We start from the raw sequence: 22,931 nt of genomic DNA, 5'->3' as shown, positions 1-22,931 counted from the left end.
CAATCCAAGGTGGCTTGCGGGTTTGGCGGGCCAACCCGCCAGCCCATTAATTTTTTTTAAAAAAATTAAAAAATATTTCATATTTTCAACGTTTTACTTCGTAAAGGTTTTATTAATCAAATGTATGCATAAATATGTATTTTAAATATAAATGTACATAAACGAGTACTTATGTTGAATGACAAGCTCTATTTTTATTTTAAAATTATAATAAAGAAAGATAATAAATTGACATAAAACTTAATTTACCTATGTTTCTCAACCCGCGGGCCAACCCAAGCCCGTCGCGGGTCAACCCATGTGGGTCACGGGCCTAGGCGAGTCGGCTCGCGGCGGGCTTGGGTTGATAAAATTTCAACTCAACTCGCTTAAATTTTTTGGCGGGGTGGGTCAACCCAACGGGCCCAACCCAAATTGACAGCTCTACTCCTGCACACTTAGACACAAGGATCAAATACACAGGACCTAACTTAACTTGGTTGAGCACATCAAAACTACCACAGGGTACTTATATTGATAACCTTCTTGGGCTCTAATACCAATTGACGTCAGACAAGATAACGATTATCCTGCGGACTGACGGGAAGAAGAAAATTGAGGAGAAGACAAGAAAAGGAACCTCCGAGAAGGAAGCTTTTTATTAAAACTCGAGGGTCAATCTTTCAATATCTAAATATAACTCTTATATAAACCACAACCTAACACTTAAATAAAAAAATTACAGTTAACAAATCTTAATTCTAATCTTGTAAATCTTGTAGAGAAAGAAAATAATTTTTACCTAAAAAGTAAAGTAATTAACTTAACGATATTAACTCAAATCAAGATGTGGATTAAAATAAATCTTTTTTAAAAAATATGATAAATATAAAAATTATCTTAAATATCTAAAAAATAAAAATTATCAAAAATATTAAAAAAAACCTGAAAAGGGTTTTAAATGATGAAATTTGGGATTAAAAATTTGACGATTATGATTTCACTCATAATAAATATAGGTTTTCAAATACTATAATAGATAGAGCCTATTCAAAATCTGAAGTTAAAAATTATGCCTATTTAAAATTTAAAAACTCATATAACGCTTCAACATAAATTGGGCATGCATCAATTTCCTTCTCGTTGATACTGTACTTTAAATCATTTAACTTTATCTGCCTTAGAAGTTGAAGAGTTGATTTGAGTTGGGTTGAGATGAAGTTGTACGCACTCAGTTTTGGGATTTTTTAGAAGATGCATCTGATTTTTAGAATATATTTGTGAAAAGAACGTCTTTTCAATTTTTTGTGAAAGACGTCTTTGCCCATCAAAATTACACAACTGTCTTCCGTCATGGTTCTGAATATTCTCTTTCCTATATATTTTAGGATATGTTATAACAACTATGATTTCATAGTTACTATTAGATTGAGATGTACATAAAAAAAAGGTGAATCATATGATTTTTAAAAAACTTATCTTTTAAAATTTGAAATTAAAAGTATACAGCAGAATTAAACACATAAATATAAAAAAAAAACACAAGTATGCGAATTCGATCAGTTTTATTTAGTTCAGAGTCTTCGCTGACTCATACTCCAAGATCCAGGTCTCACGAATTTATCGACGGATAATTCACTAAAAACCTTTTCCGAAATCACCAAAAGAGGGGATCGAGTATAATAAAAAATTAGGACAAGTATAACACGCTATGCTTTCCTTTTCTACAAAAATTAAGTATAAAAAGAACTTTATTACCCAAAACTTATAGATGATCGGATCAGGCTCAGTGTTGGACGGCTTTTCAGTAGTAGTCGGACCCAACAGCATCGTAGCAGAGCAGCATCACGAAGTTGGAGTAGTCGAAACGTCAAATGGACGAGTAGAAGCTTGTAGTATAAGTGTGTTTGAGTTAATTTCAAGTCTTGCTCGAGAGCCTCTTTTATTGAGCGTTGAAGGTGTTGGGGTTGCAAGGTTGCAAACATAGTCCCATATTGAAAACACATGGAAAAGATCATGGGTTTATAAGAAAAAGATATCTCCATTGGCATGAGGCCTTTTGGGGAGAGCCCAAGAGCAAAACCATGAGGGCTTAGGCCCAAAGTGGACAATATCATGCCATTGTGGAGATATCTAAATTCTTTTCGATCCTACAATTGGTATCAGAGCCCGGACTGCCAGAAGGTTTAACCACTGACTATGCACAAGAGCTATGGTCTGATTGAACCATGTGAGTACAATATTGACCTCGAACAAAGAAAGTGGGGGCTCCTATGTTCGGATCAAGAGGACCAGACACCAGGCAGGAAGTCCTAGTAGGTCGGGTAGACCGAGGGGCAGGAAGTCCTAGTTGCGACTAGGCAAGGAAGTCCTAGTAGGTCGAGTAGACCGAGGGGCAAGAAGACCTGGTGGGTCGAGGATCGAACGTGGGAAGCCCATGGTCCTTTGTTTGAGGGAGGGATTGTTGGGGTTGCAAGGTTGCAAACATAGTCCCATATTGAAAACACATGGAAAAGATCATGGGTTTATAAGAAAAAGATATCTCCATTGGCATGAGGCCTTTTGGGGAGAGCCCAAGAGCAAAACCATGAGGGCTTAGGCCCAAAGTGGACAATATCATGCCATTGTGGAGATATCTAAATTCTTTTCGATCCTACAGAAGGCGCCTTTAATCCCAAAAATTATCCTGTAACTTTAGGTTCTTGTCGTCATCGAAGTCTTCTACATTATCCGATTGAAGGCGCCTTCCAAGCCTTCGAAGGCGCCTTCCAAAGCCCTGCTCAAGGAGCCTTCCATCGCTTGGAAGGCACCTTGTGTAATGTTCACCCGAGATAACTTGTGCTCCATTTGCCCTATAAAATATGTTAATCCAACACAAAATATCTAACCTGTAAAATAAAGTTAGTAGAATAATAAAATAATAGTAATAAATAGTTCCTGACCTTCTAAGACTAGGAACTAGTCAAGATCTTAGTTTAGAAATCCACAATAGACCTAAACTGGATCAACACTTACTGTCCCCTCAAACGAGGCGCATTCTCACTGAATCACTCTCCTCCAGTGACTTACCTCCACTTATCAAATGTCAAGTTACCTCCTTGACGTCTAATCTGACCCGCCAGGTCTTCTTGTCGAAATCGCACATTCGGACTTCGACAATCAGGAATCGAACATCCCGACCTCCTGCTGGAATTACACATCTAGACTTCAACCCATCAGGAATCGAACATCCTGACCTCCTGTTATAATCCCACATATGGACTTCACCAATCAGGAATCACACATCCCAACTGGACTTTATATAAGTACCCCAAGGTAGTTTTAATATGGTTAACTAAGTTCAGTTAGGTATTGTTGTATTTGATCCTTGTGTCTAAGTGTGCATGAACTTAGGAACATAAGAATTCGATCGGAAGATACAGCTAGCGAGAAGGATGGCACGGGAAAGGAACCGACGAGTTTAGTGCATCCGAGGGACGAAATGCTACAGAAGAGTACACCGGTGGAGAAGAAGGGCATGCACGGTGTTCGAGGGGCGAGAAGCCGGGAAGGAAGCCTGTTTGAGGAGAAGATTGGAGTTAGGTTTGGGTGAGCTCAACTCCGGTTAGCCGGAGAATCACCTACGCGAAGAGATCAGTTTTGAGCTGAGTTGCCCTGTGGAAAGTGCCTTCCATGGCTGGAAGGCACTTTCAATGAATACTATGAAGACACCTTCCAGCCTTTAAAGGCGCATTTGCTAGCCATCAGTCGAGGATAAAGTTTTATCCTTGGCAGATAAACTCTATCCGATGGAAGACGCCTTAGACCTCTTTGGAGGCACATTTAAGCTGCGGATAACTTTTTCCATGAGCTATAAAAAGACCCCTAGACCTAGGAAATATTCAACAACTCGTGTATTCATTTCCTAGCAATTTTTTGAGCGTTCAACAAGTGTAAGAGGCTCTTCTACCTTCAAAGAAAGAGATTTTTAGTACTTTCTTTTGCCTTGGATTAACAATCACCTACGTTGTAAGCAAGTAATTTCTTTGCCTCTTTTTTTTAGTTGTTGATGTAATTTAGTATAATTGTGCTACTAATTAGAGTTGAAAGATTGAGAAAGGTCAATTTTTTTTAGACAATTCACCCCCCTCTTGTCGGCTTACCTGCGCCAACATTTTTTGTCTGGTGTCTGGCCCTCTTTATCCGTTAAGTTAGTCAACTCTGGCACTTAATAACAAGGTTAGATCAACAACACATCTAACTTTAATTCACTTGTTATTCATCAAAACTCAAATTTGATCATTGATGCCAAATGCACCAACAATTGTTACACAGTTATAGTAGCTGTGATTTCGTAGCTACTACAACTGAGATGCTACATAGTGGTAGCACCTAAAAAAAAATTGAGTTACCAAAGTTTTTCAAACTCAAAAAACGTTGTTTAAAACTTTTTCAGAGGCTCTGAACAATTTTAGTCTTAAATTTTAGTTTTAAAAAACTGAACTACCTCATAGTTGTAGCAGCTACGAAATCGTAGCTTCTACAATTGTATAGCAGTTATAAATCGTATAACTACTACAATTGTGTAGCGGTTATGATCTTGAAGCCGCTACAATACGTCCCAGATTCAGGATTTAAGTGGAAAATATATTAGAGATAATAATGGAAACAATCTAGTGAAGGGTAGTTGAGTCATTTTATAAGGCAATGGGTGCCAAGAAGAAGAGTGGCACATCTTTGCTTCACGTGTGGTGAAAGCGGACATTACCACACAAAATACCCAAGGAAGGGAGAGCTTATGAAGATGGAACAATTGAAGCAATGGAGGAGAATGAAGCCATGTGGATGCTCATGTCCGAGGGGGGGGGGGGGACTCCAAAGGTAGGTAGGAAGGTAATCCCTTCCCTAACTTGACCTTTAATTCTAATATTAATTCAAGTTTTAGGAATATGCATACTAGAGATAACAATATAGGCTATTTATCCTTGCATAATTATGGATTTAGGCATAATGATAGGAATAGGGTTAACATGGTTAATGGCCCCAAGAAATTAAAGTTTAATATTAAACCTATAAATGGAAAGCCTATCTCGGTTAAGGGAAAGGAGGTAGGAAATGATCAAGTCATTAATCCCAAGAAGGGGAGTCATATGCCTAGGAAAGGTAGGTCTAGGAGTGTCCAAGGTAGACATGTTGATTCTAGGGTTAAGAACCTAGAAGTAGAGAATCAAGCTTTAAGGAAAAAACTTGATAGGTTAGAGAAATCCCTTTAGAGATTGAATGTTGAATCTAAGGGATTAGGTATAATATTAAATAGTTAAAGATCCAATGGTGATAAATCTAGGTTGAGGTACTGGTCTTCATCAAACAAGGGTAAGGGGAAGTTACCGATGGAGCACTTTAGCAGGTATGCCACAGTAGAATTCCCCAAGGCTAAAAGAAGGTCACATGCAATGATTGCAAGTGCAAATGACAAGGGGGAATCCTCCAAGGCTAGAAAAGAGTCATATGCTAGGGTGACATATGACTATAGCAAGGAGAGGTCAAGAATTATTCATTTAAGGATAAAGAGAAATTAACCAAGGACAAGATGTCTAAGTTTAAGAAGGTTAAGTTTGTAGGCCAAGTGTCACACGAGGTGCACCGTTGTGACATAGTATTTTTAGATAAGTCACTTAGGGAGGTGGTTAGGGTTAAGAGCTCTAGGGGAATCTCAAAGAGTCAAATTAGGACCCATGGTCAATGGATCTCAAGTGAACCTTGCTTGGGATTCAAGATGGGTGGTGGAATGTGCAAAGGGGTTAGAGATGGATTTGAGTATCTAATCTAGTTGGTTGACACATAGGAAGATGAGATTCATTCATAAGAATATGAATGAAGTTCATATTATATGATAATTAGTTTCAGATATATAGATGTCATATAAATTAATGTTAGGAATGCATTATGGTTTAGTATAGGTAGATACATCAAGAGAGAGTCAAAACTTGGACTTTAGGTTAAGGTTTAATTGAACAATTTAAATGATTTTGGATTTTATGTAAATATTAGGATCTATGATGAATATATTTTTAAATATATTTTTTCTAAGTAGACAAGGATAAAAAAAATCTCTTCATAAAATTTGAGAATTTTTGGAGGTTTGTAGAATTTTTGATACATTTCTAAAATTTGGTTCAAAATGTAGTTTAGGTTGAAAACAAGTGCCAGTCGGCTAGCTTAGATACCAGTCGATTGGTAATACTATTTATCGAATACAGAATGGTTTTGTGAGGTCATTTCGATGAGGGAAGTCAACTGGAGTCTAGGGTAATCGACTAATACAGTTTGAAAATATTTTCAGTAATAGAAAATGACCAAAAGGATAGTGTACATGTATGTAATCTTATGAGTGATTAATATATGATAATTATGGTCATTAGAGGTTAAAGAGTTCAATAATTGAAATATTGTTAGATCTCTTTTTTGATGTATGGCAAAAGGGGAGAAGTTTAGGTTTAAATGGGAAACATAAATACCTTTGCGGAAAATCCTAGCTCAAGGGGAGCTTCGGTGAAGGGGGGCCTAGGATTAGGGTCCATGATATATGAATGAGTAGATTGCATATTTATTTACATGTTATTGTATTATATGTTTCCCTAACTTAAATGGATTGCCAAACATCAAAAAAAGGAAGATTATTGGAACAATCAATGTGACCCTAGGTTTTGATGTTTGGGCAAAGGTTTAAGTTAGGTTATTTATTGTATTTGATATATACTTGTGAGTGTGCAGGAAGCAGGTACAATAAGGCAAAGTCCAAGTGTGATCTTGGCAAAGACAAAGTCCAAGTGTGGAGGTTTGGCGGTCTAAGCTAAGTGTGTAGTCTTGTCAACATAAGTCCAAGTGTGACTTGGCAAGGTTAAAGTCTCAAATCAAGAAGTTCTTGGCAATGGAAGACCCGACAACAAAGGGCAAGGTCGAAGGAAACTCTTGAAAGTAAGGTCTGAAGGATAGGGAATCATCTTGTTGGATCATAGAGACGCTAGAAGGGGGTGAATAACATTTGTCGAAAATCATGATTTAAAATGAGTTATGCAACAGAATAAAGAAAACAAAGATAATTCTAACAAAGTCAAGTTTTACTCGGTTAAGAGCCTGTGACGACTCCTACTCTAAGGCTCGCGATTGTTCATCTCTTTCGTTGGGCAATCACTATCAGTTCGAATAATGAGTTACACAGATTTAATACAAGAACTAAAATTAATTGTTACCAACAAATAGAAAGGAAATTAAAATCTTTTGTTCTTTGAACTTCGAAGCAGTCTTTCGGTGTCGTCGGAGCCTTTTCGGAGTAGCATGCAAGAATGAAACTTGTAGCAGATGTTGTTCTAAAGCTATTGGTCGAAGACCTTTATACAGGCTCATTCTGGGCACTTGGAACCCCTTCGGGCACCTGGACCACTGTTGACGTGGCAATCTCTCATTGAAACTTGATCTGTCAAATTTATCTACTTTCGGGCGCCCGGACCCCCTCCGGGCGCCTAGACCGTTAAAGTAGGTTTGGCTAGTTGTCACGCTCCAACTCAGCTTCAGGATGTAATTTTCGATCTGAGCGCCTAGACCAACTCCGGGCGCCCGGACCGCCCGGGTGCCTAGCCAGGACGCTCAGGTGAGGCTGGTCCAAGCGCCTGGATCCCTTCTAGGAGCCCGGACACCCTTTTTTCAATAGCTTCTTCTCTGCAAAAAAGGGTTAGTCTAAGAGATAAAAAATAAGTTTATCCTGCAAAACAAAGTTAGCAAAATACAGTAGGACAATAGTAGTAATTAGATCCTATCTCCCCGAGACAGGATCTAGTCAAGATCTCAACTTAGGTTTCGCAAATAGACCTAAATTGGACTGACGCCTACAGTTCCCTCAACGGGAAATGTATCCTCATTAGATCTCTCCTCCAGTTGCTTACCTCCGCTTACCAACTATAGTTACTTGACTTGTCTTTGACCCACCAGATCTTCCCGCTGGTTGTCAGGTCCCACAGAACCAATTAGACTTTAGTCGATTATCAAGTCCCGCGAATCCAACTGAACTACTCACCAAATATTGGGTCCCGCGGACCTATCTAGACTTCACACTACCTATCGGGTCCCATAAACTTAGATGGATTTCAGCTTGTTGTCGGGTCTTTCAAATCCGTCAACTCCTGCATACTTGGTAAAACAATTAGATCATAAAATACTCTAACTTTAACTCACTTGTCATTCATCTAAACATGAGTTAGATCATTAATGCCAATTGCACTAACACACCCGAGGGATGCAAGGCTGATGGAGGAGGCTAGAAGGTAAGGTTGAGGTTGTGCGGCCGAGAACGAGTGCATGAGAGATTGTACTCAAGGTAAAACCCTAGGTTTAAGGTTTACCAGTCGACTTGTAACTTTATTAATCAACTGGTGGGAGCAAACAGAGGGCTCTATTCACTCAACCAATGTGGACCAGTCGATTGGTATCGAACCGTTGGGGTGTAATGGTCGAATGACCACAAAGGTCAGTCGATTGGTGACTTTACCAATCGACTAGTTGCAGGAAAACAGCTCGAATATTTTTCCCCAAGCTCTATATAACGGAGCTTGGAATTATTAGCTTGGGTTACGAAATTAGAGGTGGTTAACCCCTAATTAGAGTCTCCAAGCTCTCATGATCCAAGTGTGTGTGTGATCAAGTTTGTGGTGAGGTTTCTCCACTAAGAAGGAATCGTTTACTAGTCAGAGTTTGTCGGGGATTGATCCACTAAAGGATCGCTGGGATCATCCACCTTATAGACACGCCGTAGAGTAGGAGCCATAATCTCCAAACCATGTTAAATCAATGTGTTGGTTTGCTTTCTTGTTTTAGTTTAGCTTTTGTATTTATATTTCCACTATGTGCTAATGAGTGTAGGAAGCAAACGAATGATTTAGAGTAGACCATCTATTCACCCCCCTTTAGCCAGGCATCAAGGTCCCAACAGAATGTTCATGGAAAAACTAAAGACACAACCATGTGAGGAATTGAAAGAATTAGTTAGCATACTTGAGTTGCATCATAATGAAATAATTAATAAATTTTCACAGGCTTGTTATACATTGGACAAAGAAGGTAATCAAGATTTATGTAGTTAGCTGAAAGAAATCAAATTCTTAATGGGTATGCCTCGAATATGGCTCGATGTGTATTCATGAACAAATTAAAAATGTTTGGAATGAAGAGTCATAATTGTTGCATGCTCATGCAAAGACTTATTCTAATAGCTTTTCATGACCTATTTCCTAATAATGTTTGATAAGTACTTATATAATTAAGTATATTTTTTAGAGATTTGACATCGAGAGTTATTATGGCAACCGATACTTTGACTAGAAATAGAAATTCCTCTTATACTATATAAACTTGAGCCTATATTCCCTCCTAATTTTTTTTATTTAATGGAACATTTACAGTTCATTTACTTTATGAGCCACAACTAACTGGTCTTGTACAGTATAGATAGATGTATCCACTTGAACAATTTTTTAGGAGATTAAAGAATAATATTCATAATAAAGTAAGAGTTAGGGGTCAATATGTAATGGTTATTTGGTTGAAGAAACATCTTATTTTTGTTCATATTATTTTATTGATAATGTGAAAATCAGACATGGCAAGTGCCCTCAAAATTCTGATGATACTCAACCGATGGACCCAAAGATACTTTATATTTTTTTACATAGGATCAAATCATTGATCGAGTTGCTCAGGCATCTCAGACTGCTATAGAGGGAGAGGAGTTACAAACTCTATCAGATGATGTATTAAATGATATATATTATGACATTGCCGGTAGAAGGAAAAAGAACTTTCTCTACGACCTTGGCTCCTAGGTAAAAGTCACATATGAACGTATGATAAATCCTAGGCTTAGGGGTTATCACAGTTCTTCATCTATTGAAGTGCAAGTATTAAGATAAGAAAATCAAGAATTGAATGGCGGGGTCATGACATTAGAGCAATCTCAGTCAGTAGTGAGCAATCGATGGAAGATCGAGTCAAGATGTTAGTAGAGTGGCAAATGTAAGAACTCTTCTCTCACTTTCCATTAATGAGTCCTTTTATTTTTCCAATGCCACATGATTTTAACTCATAGGAGACTCAAGACATGAACGATACTGATAAGTAGCTCATGGTTCTAAGGTAGCTTTTTTTGTTTATCACTGGTTCTATTAATTTTAATACTATATACATTTCTATTTTTGATTCTTGACTTTTTTTCAGGAACAATACAGATAAAGTATATTCTATCATCAGTAGATATATAAACTCTCATTAAGACATATTTTTTTAAAACATGTCAATATTGTATTTATCAATTTGTATACTTTTCTCATAAGTAATTTTGCACTTGTGTATATCTATTTTAATTTTAGGTTTACCATATGAGCCAGATTTATTTCATACATGAGTAGTTTTGCCCTTGATTTTTTTAATAACATATCTATTGAACTTGTTGTAGGATTAGATGATGATGAATGTACTATTGAGTGGGATGTGAGATGTGTTGGATTTGGATGCGTTGGTTTTGAGTAGAATGTGTGGTTTTTGTGATGAAATGATGCTTTAAGTGAATGATGTAATTATTTGTGGATGTTTTGATCTTATTTGTGAATTGTTTGTGGATGTTTTTGAATTGTTTATGAATGTATCATGTATTGTCTGTGAATATTGAATGTATAATAAATGATTTGTAATGTTGTATCATAATATTAGATTGAAATTGGGACACAAGTAAGATTTAAATCATGGAATTAAGAGGATGTTGTCAAAACTTTACTCCAAATTAATGATGAAAATAAAAAAAATTCATCGTTGAAAGTTTATCCTAATTTAACCAGAAAATAAAATACCCATCGATAAAGTTAGTGATGAAATAAAAAAAATCATTAAACTTATTGATGATAATAAATTTTCATTGCTAAAATTAGTGAGGGAAACAAATAATCCTTCGCTAAGTGACGTCGGCAACTAAAAATAGTACTACTAAAACTTTTGGTCGATGTCTTTATTGTAGTGCATGAACGAGAATATTCTATTTTTGGAATACCAAAATGGTGATGCTGAAGAAATTTATGAGATCATCATTAGTTTAATGATATTTTTTTAAAAAATAAATTTTTTAGGATCATCCATAATTTTTATATTAACCTCTTTGATTAAATAATTAATTTTTTTCTTTTTTTAAATTTAGTTCCGTTTAATTCAAATATGAAAATTTAATTTTTTATTTTAATTTAGGATTAAAATAGATGGGAAGGTTTATTGGGGGAATTAAGTGTACTTTTGATTAAAATCAATCAATCCAACATTGTAATTTCATTTTCTCACACGTTAATATTATTTTTTAAAAATAATATAATTGTATTTTTAGAAGTAAGATTATTATTAAAAAAATAATAATAATTTAAATATTTTAAAATATATTTATTTAGTGTGATATAATTTGAAGATGATTAAGTGAATTGTGGAACTCATACATAATAAGTGTTAATGTTAAAAGGAATGCGGATGAAAGAATTATGTTGTTATAATAAGTATGTGGTAGTGAATCTCATGTTTTTTATGAGATGATGGATATTATAATGATATAAAATTATGGACGCCCTTATAAAATATGATACTACTATGAAATCTTTAATAATAACTTTGAAAATAAAAAAAATATTTTAATTGGTCCGATTCTAACTATTTATTATTGTCCTAAAAAATCGATTAAAATTATTTTAAAGATAATTAAAGTTTTTGTCTGGATAAATTTTATCTGAATTTTTAAAAAGGAATCAGAATTTAATGAAATTTAAATATTTGTCGCGATATATTTCATTTACTGGAAGCGGTGCATGATCTGCACGTGAGGAGGTGGGAACATCATGTTCCCCGCGAGGCGGAGAATAGGGCGGACTTCTTGCCGACGATTCCGACGCCCGCCCTGCTTCTTAAAATCCCCATCCTCGAGTTCCCCACGTCAAGCGCCCGTTTAATAGCTAGAAGAGCTTCAATTCGATCGGTTCTTAGATTTCGATCCTCCTCTCCTCTGTCGTCGTCGCCGCACTCTCGGGTTCGCTTGGTGCAGGTCGGGAACCGATCGGCCGTCGGCGCCGTAGCTACGATGGATAGGGCGGGCGCTTCCTGCCTCCCCTCGTGCCTTTTCTGCTCGATTCCCCACTTGCATCAAGTGAATTCGAGAATCCTTGGCGAAAAAGCAAGCTCCTTTTTTGGATTTGGTCTCTTCAAATCATGATGACCTTCTCTGGTTCTGGTTCTGGTTCTTATTTTCACTTCGTTACCTTGCATCTCTTACTTGTTTTTTTCATATAAAAGAATGATTTTTGGGGTATTTCTGTGACTTAGATACCTGCGACAAGATTGCTTATACACTGTTTTACGACGATTTCTGAAGCTGTATGGATCTTGCGGGTTGCCTGACTGTTTTTGAGTGAAAACTCATTCATAGTATTAAAATCCTCTTTTGATACAGTTCTAGGAAGATCGTATCAAAACAAAATTATGTTACGAGTCCAGATTTTAACTGTGAAAATAACCTATTTCGCTTGCCTAATGATCTGCAATTAGATGTATGTTAGAAATACTTTACTTTAGCATATGGGTCTGATGATCTAACATAAGGATTATAAAATATCTTATTTATTTTTAATTTAATTAACAAAAATAGTTGCTGTGCTGAAGTTGAAAAGTGAATGTCATTCCAAATTAAACCAACAGCCAGAAGATTTGTGTTTTGTTGAGAACAGCAGGCTTGATGTGCAGTTTGGTGAGTGATTGATCTTTTTTTGAGGATCTATCTCAGTGGTTGGTTGAGGTTTGCTAGATATCATGTTAGATGAGCTAAATGTGGCTAGCTTATGTTTTGAAGTAAACGATCAGTATATTATGTTGGCAAGTAGCATTTTATTCTGATAGTTTGCCATCTACAATCGTTGCACAAACATTGAGACTAAGTATTGTTAGGGTGCGTTCAAGTGCTAATGAAAAAAAAAATGCCTGTCTCACTGATTTGTCCATTAGATTCAATCTTCTTTCTTGAGGTGCAATTTTGAGATTGAAACACAAGAAGACAATAAATCAAGCAGCTAAAATGTAGCAGTAATGTTCTTGTCAGGTAAGAGATGCACTCAGAGGCATCAATGTCCTTCTCAGGCAATGACAAGCACAAGCACGAGAGACGGGAATCTAAGCGTTCAAAAGAAGACAGCCAAAGCATTGGAGTTTTGTGGCTTTGTGATATGCCCAAACTTTTTTTAATAAAGCAACTTTCTGAAGAACATTTTAAGTAGGTTTCATGCTGTTTGCGTTGCCTTAATTATATACCTCCTGATATGCATGTTTTGTTCTAATTTTGAATCTTAAGGTTGCCGGATGAGGCCTGCTGTTCTGAAGAAAAAAAGAAAAAGAGAATTGGCTCGGCTTTCTGGTGGTTTGCTGGTTAAAGTTCTTATCACTGAGGCAAAGATGGCGACTAAAGTTGAGAAAGATGAAATGTTCTGTTATTGTCATTGTAGCGAAGGAGAAATATTACATCATATTCACTGAACTTAAATGATTCTAATATTATAAAAACTCTAACAAACAACAAGATTTAGCTTTTGTTTCTCCATAATAACAAGTAGCATTTTGTAGTAAATAGAATAAAAGTGAAGGCTATTTGTTTTTGAGAGTAGTTCTCCTAGTCCTTTTTTTGTGAACTAGGGGATGGACCTCTCGTCCGGAGGTCACCGGTGGTGGACAAGTGGCCAGATTGTTGGATGTCGAACGAGGGTGGCCTCCGGGCAGCTTCCGATCGTCCTCTCCGCAGCAAACTATAATTTGGAGGGGACGGTGAACCCAGGAAAAGATCGCAACCAATTGGTGGACAAATGATCAGGTTGCTGGACGCCGAGCGGGGGGTGGCCACCGAGCGGCCTCCGGTCGACCTCTCCGCACCAAACTATAACCTGGAGGGGACGGTGAATCCAGGAAAAGATCGCAACCAATTGGTGGACAAGTGGCTAGGTTGCTGGACATCGAGCGAGGGTGGCCTGCAAACGACCTCCGGCCGCCCTCTCCGAACCAAATTATAATCTAGAGGGGACGGTGAACCCAGGAATAGATCGCAATCAATTATAATTGGATCACGACTACGATTCGATCGTAATTATAAGTGGTACATCTCCTGATCCACAAAAAAGAGGAGGGGACTAGAAGATTTGCTCACTTTGTTTTTGTTTATATGGGTGTCTTCCATATTATTGAAAGTTTTAAAGGATGTATTAGTTATTAAATTTGTCGAGTTGTAATATTTTAGAGATTCTTGTTGGAGAAAGGATGTTCAGCCCTGGTTGGCCTGGCATTGGCTACTTGTTCTTTCTATGAAATACTATCCTTTGATAAGTTCTATGCCTATGAGGATTTTAATCCTTTTTCTTAGGACAATACTTTTTCTGTTCCCTGTTGGAAATATTTGACACAGTAAATTCAAGGATTAAATAGGTGTTGTTATTTACAATTAACATTTAAGTGCGTTTTTGAATCGAGAGTGTTCATGCGTTCCGACCAATGAAATGTTCAGCATAATTCGTTCTCGATGTAACGAACCAAAGTTGCTATTGAATGTCCATGGACTCATGCATGTGCCTTCAGTTTGTAATTGCAAATTGTCTTTTGGTTGCATATATACTCTGTTATGTATGTTCCTAATTAATTTAATTGAGGTTTAAAACACAAGCAGTGAGGGCCAAATTGCAACTGTGGGGAAAAAAAATAAAATAAGGTCACAGGCCATAACAAGATCATTCAAAAAGTCGTAACATATGAAGCTTTTGCAACTCGGTGATCAAACATGAACAGTCATTGGCAGACGAGAAGAACAGAGAAGAATATTCTGGATTTTATAAACTATGCTGCTACATATCAGGCGGTTCTGTCATAGTGAATAACCAGATATACAAACTGAAGTCAGACTGCAATACCTTGGATTGTGCCATTTTATCGAAGCTTTACATAAACCTTTGAAATATAGGACTTCATTAGCTCTCGAGAGGGGGATCAGATTCTGATGGCTTCTGAGAGCTCACTCCATTGTTCATCCTTGCTCGGGCCTCAGCAAACATCCTCTGTTGCTCTGCCGCTGCTTGTTCCTCCGTCATCTCTATGCCGCCAAATTTAGTACCTTTTGGTGAGTCCTGCTCCATATACAATGAAGATGTAGGTAAAAACGATTTTGGCCAGTATTGAAGACCAAAAAAAAAAGTGTCCAATATAACATACCAGTGTTTCAAGTTTATGCTGTTGGTATGCAGCATAAACTTCCTCAATGTACTCGCCAAAGCCAAGAACCTGATTAGCAAAACAATGAAAATAACAGTATAATAAGTTCAAAACTAGAGTTTACCCAGATGATTGATTTATGAAAGTGTTGGATAAAAGACACTTGCAACTGAATTTCCAAAAAGTCTCATTGCGCCGTGATTGCTTCATGCTCAATTTACTTAAAAAGTATATGGTTACAGCAGCATGCTCAAGCAATAAATGGGTCAACACAATAAAAAATGAAAGGAAAAAAAATAGAGAGCCACTAAAGAATCCTCACCCATCAAATAACATATTAATAGGTATACCAGACAAAAGAAAGATGAATATTCTGGGTCTCAGACGAAAGACTATCCTACAAAAAGTCTAAGGGATAAAAGAGAGATGTAGCCCATGGATGAAGATGGTTAGAATATCACAGCTTAGTAATGAAAAAGAGGTTGTGGGCATCATGTTCGCACCATGGTCACCATTAATCAAAGAGAAGAACTGCCGTGAACACTACATCTGTATGTTGCATTGACAACAAAAAAATGTTTTGAATCTATCACACAATTATCCTAGATCTCAGAGGACTTAGCACCGTTAAGAAAAGTGCATAAACACCATTAAGAAGTTTCATAAAAAAAGTGGAGAAATTTACATTATAAATAAACAAAATTATGAAAAGAAATTATATACATGTAAAAAAACTGAGAAATATGAACAACCTCCAACGCCTTGAGCACATGCTCTGGTGCAATTGTCCGTCTGTCCTCGCGATTACATACTTCATTGGACTCAGAAGAAATTAAATTGATGAATTCTGCAAATTAATATAAGAAACAAACGTTTAATCAGGGAAAAAAAAGAATTAAAAGCAAGATGTAAATTTAACAATTATAGTTAAATGTGTCTTGACAATATGAACCCTGATTAAGGAAAGGTAGTATCTAAGGTGGAAATTCATAATGTTAATGGTTATAGTAAATTTAAAAACGTTAATATAAGATTCAATTAAAAAAAATATACAGAATTAGTTTTTAAAAAATACCTATCCAACTTGGAACCTCTTTAATATCATGAAATTTGCATAAAATAGCATAAGACCTTTTTAATAGCATAATATGATTGATAGACCGATTTCCATGATTCATAAAAAATATAAGTTCATATCTTACCTTGTTAAAAATTTGCAACATAGTATTGATGTCATTTCATTTGAATTGAAAACAATTAAACAATAGGGCATATCCATCATTGCATTCCTTCCTTGTTAACAATAGTTTTTTGGCAGCATCAAAATGGCAGAAGAGAGAAAGATTAAGACAACAATGATGGCAAGTGAAGAGATGAAGAAGACTTCGTCTAGAGAAGACTTTCATTAAGTCAAGCTCAACTCAAGTTTCAATGCGATAAAATTTGTTCTTGTTCTATTGTTTATCACCAACTCCACCCATGTTGTCAAGTCTAAATCTTAACAAAACTTGTTTTTTTTTGGTCTGCGAATCTGAAATTACACCTTTGACATCTCCACTACTCTTTTGTAATAAGAGATTCATCATTCTTTCATTTTATAATAACTTTGCCCATTATGAAACAGTCATGGCCGGTCCCAAGCCCGAATAAAGGAGGATGGTTGCATTAGGTTGTCAATCAACATTGAAAATTTGGCAAATATTTAGTAAAAGGATTCATTAAACTATTGTACTAATGATAAGTTGTTCCCGGAAGGATCCAACTATAACGTCTCGACAAGGACTGTTACATCTCCAAAACTCAGATGTAATGTTAAATATACAAGAGTTCATGTTGCAAGATCCGACTGTAACGTATCGACAAGGACCGCTATATCTCCATGAACACTTGGGTGTAGTGTTAAATAGGCAAGAGTTCTCACACCATAGGTTGGATAAGAACAAATATAATAGGAAAACTAATAGTCTAAGATTTGGAACATGGAATATAGGAACCCTCACTGGTAAATCAATGGAGGTAGTACATACGATAATTATGAGAAGAATTAGTATTTTGCGTATATAAGAGACAAAATAGGTAAGCGAGAAGGCAAAGATGAAAGAGGACTCGGGTTTTAAAGTTATGGTACACAGGAAAGAGTAAAGCAAGAAATGGAGTGGGTATTGTTGTAAAATAGTCCGTTAAAGGATGAAGTTGTAGGAGAAGTTAAAAAAGATGATAGAATTATAACCCTTAAGATAATAATAGTGACAAAAACTATGAATATAATTAGCATATATGCACAATAAGTAGGATTAGATGAAGCAACCAAATCAAGGTTTTTGGGCGACTTAGATGAAGTATTACAAAATATTCCGACAAATAAAATAATTTTAATAGAAGGTGATCTAAATGGACATGTCGGAGTGAATAATGAAAAATATGAGAGTACACGGGGGGTTATGGGTTTAGAACGAGAAATAAATAAGGGAAAATTATATTAGATTTTACGATAGCATATGACATTATATTAACTAATATATTTTTTAAGAAAAGAAAACACTTAGTCACGTTCAAAAGTGGAAATAATAAATCGTAAATTGATTTTCTTATGGTTAGTAAGAACGATAAAAAGATTTGTATAGATTGCAAAGTCATCCCTTAACTATCCAACATAGATTAGTAGTGTTGGATATACGCCTCGAGCTTAATATGAATAGAAAGAAAATATATACGACTCCTAGAATTAAATGGTGGAAATTAAAGGATGGGAAACAAAATATATTTAAGGAGAAAGTAGGAGTACAAGTCTTGGGTGAAATATATGATAACTTTAATATGACATGGGATAAGATGGTAACAAAGTTAAAAATAGTAACTAAGAGTGTACTCAGTGAGTCAAAAGACATGCATCACTAAGTATGAAATCTTGGTGGTGAAATGAGAAAGTATAAGAGAAAGTGAAGGAAAAACGAACTGCTTATAAGGAATTATATATTTGTAAGAACGAGAAAAACTTAAAAAAATATACAATAGCCTATAAACAAGCTAAGAAAGTAGTAAATAAAGCAAAAGATGAAACTTTTGAACGATTATATCAAAATTAGATACAAAAGAAGAGGAAAAAGACATTTATAAAAAATAAAAGATCTTATACAAATAAAATGTATTAAAGATAAATATAATAAGGTAATAGTAAACGATGGAGGAATAAAAGAGTGGTGGGAGAGATGTTTTCATCAACTTTTCAATGAATTTAGGTAATTTAACTTAGGCAATTTAAGTATGTCAAATGAATATAGAAATTTAAATTTTTAGCATAGAATTCAAACTTCAAAAGTAGAACAAGCTTTAAATGGAATGCAGAAAAGTCGTTAGACTAGAAGATATTTTGATAGAGGCATGGAAGTGCCTAGGGAAACATGGTATTGAATGACTTACGAAATTATTTAACATGATATTGAAAACAAAAAAAATGTCTAATCAATGGAAGGTAAGTACTCTAGTTCCCTTATATAAGAATAAGGGAGACGTACAAAATTGTGCAAACTATAAGGGTATTAAACTAATAAGTCATACCATGAAACTTTGGGAAAAAATAATAGGAAAAAAATTAAGAAAACCACTGTGGCCGAAAATCAATTTGGGTTAATGCTTGGAAGGTAATAGAAGCTATACAACTTCTGACAACTAATTGAAAAGTATCGGGAGCAAAAATAAGATCTACCCATGGTATTCATTGATTTAGAAAAAGCTTATGATAGAGTCTCAAGAGAAATTATATGAAGAATTCTATAAAAGAGAGGTATTAGCATAACATATATTGAACTAATTAAAGATATGTATGAGGATGTAACGATCAGAGTAAAAAATTTCAGACGGAGTAACTGAAGCATTTCCAATAAAGATAGAGTTACATCAAGGATCAGCTCTAAGTACACTAATTATAGACAAACTCAGTACATACATTCAAAACACAATACTGTGGTGCATGTTATTTGCAAATGATATTGTTTTAGTAAATAAAACATGTGAAAGAGTAAATGCTAAACTAGAATCTTGGTGGGAAAACACTATAAGAGAAAGATTTTAGGCTTAGTCGAATAAAGATATAATATATGCAATTTAAATTTAGCAATATTAGACGTAATAAGACAATTGTTAAGATAAAAGATGATGAGTTGCCCGAAACTGAGAGCTTTAAATATTTAGGATAATTTTTGCAAAACAATGGAGGAATTGAGAGAGATGTCTTACATAGAATACAAGCAGGATGGTTGAAATAAAAGAGAGCGTCGAGTGTTTTAAGTGACCGTAAAGTATCTCTAAAACTTAAAGGAAAGTTCTACAAAACGCAGTTAGATCTATTATGTTATATGGAATTAAATATTGGGTTATGACTCGAGCACATGAGCAGAAGATGAGAATTGTCGAGATAAGGATATTAAGGTGGATGTGTGGACATACAATGATAGACAGAATAAGAAATGAGAACATTAGAAAGAAAATCAAAGTTTCATCTATTGAGGGAAAACTCCAAGAGATACGTTTAAGATGGTATGGGCATGTACTTAAACGACCAATAAATGCTCCAGTTAAGCGATGTGAAACTGTGACAAACACACATATCAAACGAAGAAGAGGAGAACCAAAAAAGATTTGGTTAGGAACAATAAAACAAGATAAATTTTATTTAAGTATAGATGACGATATAATAGAAGATATAGCTCAATGGCTTAAAAAAATCCATATAGCCGACCTCACTTAGTGGAATAAGGCTTGGTTGTTACTGTATCAAGTTAATTTAATGAGTCAAATTCAATTTAATGTGGATGGTTTAATCTTTGATTTTTTTTTCTATGGTAAAAACTATGATTATCAGATGATTGTTATTGAAAATAAAATAAAATGGGCACACACACGCACACATATATATTGCCCTATATTCAAAACTCTTAACTCTTTGTTTAAGGAATACCAATAGGGATGAACAACTTCAATAAATTAAAATAAAAAGGATAACAATCACAAACTTGAATGTCCCTTTATATGTCACAAGCTTCTATATATATGTATGTGTATGTATATGTATGTATGTATGTGTGTGTACATGTGTAGGTAGGTAGGTATGTATATGTATAATTGTAAGATTCTAATAACACTGAAAAGAGAACTAACGTTTAGGAAGTATAAGAACAGAAACAAACTGATCACGAAAAAAAAACAAAAGGCAGAATTATTTATATAATACCAATATCTTACACTTCTCATGTTGGCTTAGTAATAAGGATGACGTAAGAGCACCATTAAATTTTGTCTAAGAGTGTCAAAGTCAGTGAGAAGTGCATAAAAATTGAATGCGACTCCTCGACGCCATAAAAATATGAGAGCGGGTTGCTTAAAAGAGGATTCTTGTCCCCTTAGTTCATGTTTCTCTAAAATTTGTTGTAATAGTTTCCATCAATAGAAAAAGAGTAAAAGACTTAGCAACACTTCAACCAGTCATAGTGGGTGAATGCTCTACTATTGTTTAGCCACAAATCAACCCTATATGGTTTTTGCCATCAATCTTTAAAACCAGTGCTCAACTATCAGCTTACTAATTAATATAGTCAAGACACCATTCTGAGAATGTTCACTCAATCTAAAGAAATGCCCATGCACACAAGCATGTGATGGTTGAAAATGAAAGGCTACAGGATAAAAGAATGTCACATTCAAATATCTACAAACACGTCCATCGGTTGCTTTAGTTTCATTTGAACTAGACATCGCACCATATTCATTTCTGTTGCCTAATGCATAATTTCAAGAAATCCACAACTTACGCCCTCTTGATGCTTACTTTGTCATTAATAACTACCACCTCCAAATATTTTGCATTTCCTGTAAAAACATAAAGGCTTTCCTTCCAAATAACAACTTGTCACATGTTAATGTCTTCATAAATATCTTTCTGTTTTATATCAAAAAATAATATAGGTTGCATAGATGAGGAGGATGGTGCAAGATAAAGAATATGTGGACATGGTGGAAAACCAGAGACGGATGAATCTTAGGAGTTGATGTGCTTCTCATATATTATATCCAGTGTGGCATATGAAATAAACTTAGCAAGATATGGAGCAAGCAATGTCGAGTCATGCCATGGATGCCTATTTATATTAGAGTTCAATATTTTCTGTCATCTCATGTGAATCTCTTCCTATAAGCCTATCTATATCTGTCCAGTCATGATTTTTCTGGAAGCATCAAATAAATAGAGCCACAGTCTATTTCATTACTAGCAGAATTTCATGTCTTAGAAGGTTTACCTGTTAAGAACCTACCATAGTTTTAGAAAATATGCTTTACAATGCAGACAAAATTACAACTAACAGTGACAAGAATGCAAAGAAAATTATAGAGTAGCTTTTAGATTCCAAATACCTACACAACACTCCACAAGAAGATCTTGGGTATCTCTAGCAACACGAACATCCGGTGGTAACATCTCCTTTATAATCTTGAACATTGTGGCTGGAAAATAATCAAAATACAAGATCAGGATACTAAAAATGTAACCACAGGGATTGTATTGACAGAATACAAGAAGATTAATTTAGTTAAAAGATAACCAAATTCAGGCAAAACCTACTGTTGAGAAGACACAAAACAGAAACTTAATGTGAGCAATCTTTCTCAAATGAGCACATGTTTTAAATAAGTGAATGGGCTCTTACAATGTCTTTTTGGCAACAGTGCAGTAAATAGAGGAAATTACTAAAGTCCATGCAACAATCATACAAGTTATTTGGCTTGCTGCATCAGTTTCTTTTGAAAAGAAACTCAAACATGGTTGAGTAGGTTTTTGTATTTTGTTTCCTGAAAATAAAGCTACTCGTTTGTTAAGCTGACTGAACGTAAAAATATATTTAAAAACACTAGAAAATTCTAAAAGTTTCTAATTTTAAATTAATAAAGGATATCTAATTCATAACAGGGCTACGGTAAGGACTGAAAACTATGTTTGATGTGCACCATATCCTGTCCAAAAATACAAGAAACAAGATTAGAAAGCCAATAAAAGACATGCAAACAAATTTGGAAGTCACAACCAAGCTTTAAATTAATAGCATCTCGCGAAAAAGAAAAACCAAGAAAGAACAACCAAACTTGTCCAAACCTCGACAGTTCGAAACTCGTACTAAAACCCTCACCTTCCTGAAGTTGCGCAAAACGAAACAACAAGCTAACTCATGTTTATCCTTCCTCTAAAACATAATGACCAAATTAGAGCGATTTATAACACGTCCCAAACCCTAATGCATAAATAAAACCATCGACCCTACAAGCAGGATAATTGACATAAAACAATGGCAAATCACCATGTAATTGAAAAACTAAGTCAACGGACAAATTACTAACATTTTGGCAGCGAAACATCCTCCTTCGATTTCCCAAGGATATCCATCGGCTCCATCTTCTGTTCGAACCCTAAATCGATTCCTACGGTTAAAGGACACTGGATCGACCGAGAAAACGAATCGAAAATGCAAAGATTCTAAAGAATCGACGGATCGTAAGGAAGACGACACGGTCGACGGGAAATCGATCGATGGGTCGAAGCCACGACGAGAACGATGGCAGGGTTGCGGTGTCCATATTTTCCTGATTATTTTAATCAAGGGAGTTTGCTTTTTAAA

The 22,931-nt window shown here is 35.4% G+C and overlaps 1 protein-coding gene and 1 long non-coding RNA gene across 5 annotated transcripts; one reads left to right on the top strand and one right to left on the bottom strand.

The window, feature by feature from the left end:
* Nucleotides 1-11,835: 11,835 nt before the first annotated feature.
* On the top strand, nucleotides 11,836-13,487 carry LOC121975366. Of its 2 annotated transcripts, none has more exons than XR_006110310.1 (3): nucleotides 11,836-12,256; nucleotides 13,124-13,294; nucleotides 13,373-13,487. It is a non-coding gene; the product is annotated as an uncharacterized LOC121975366 (long non-coding RNA). The 2 variants fall into 2 exon arrangements; XR_006110311.1 differs by having other exon boundaries at nucleotides 11,836-12,262.
* Nucleotides 13,488-14,863: 1,376 nt separating this feature from the next.
* Nucleotides 14,864-22,892, bottom strand: LOC121975365 (protein Dr1 homolog). Of its 3 annotated transcripts, none has more exons than XM_042526969.1 (6): nucleotides 22,654-22,892; nucleotides 21,969-22,272; nucleotides 21,676-21,765; nucleotides 16,020-16,114; nucleotides 15,268-15,336; nucleotides 14,864-15,182 (listed from the first exon to the last, which is right to left on the bottom strand). In XM_042526969.1, exons 3-6 carry the CDS (start codon nucleotides 21,758-21,760, stop codon nucleotides 15,027-15,029), a joined length of 405 nt encoding a protein of 134 aa, XP_042382903.1. In that variant the 5' UTR covers nucleotides 21,761-21,765; nucleotides 21,969-22,272; nucleotides 22,654-22,892; the 3' UTR covers nucleotides 14,864-15,026. The 3 variants fall into 3 exon arrangements, with proteins under 3 accessions (XP_042382903.1, XP_042382904.1, XP_042382901.1); XM_042526970.1 differs by having other exon boundaries at nucleotides 22,033-22,272; XM_042526967.1 differs by lacking the exon at nucleotides 21,969-22,272.
* Nucleotides 22,893-22,931: the final 39 nt, after the last annotated feature.

This window comes from Zingiber officinale, chromosome 4B (assembly GCF_018446385.1).
Source record: "Zingiber officinale cultivar Zhangliang chromosome 4B, Zo_v1.1, whole genome shotgun sequence".
In the NCBI taxonomy this organism is placed as follows: Eukaryota; Viridiplantae; Streptophyta; class Magnoliopsida; order Zingiberales; family Zingiberaceae; genus Zingiber; species Zingiber officinale.
The sequence above is the reverse complement of the archived record's forward strand: the minus strand, read 5'-3'. Positions and strand labels throughout refer to the sequence as shown.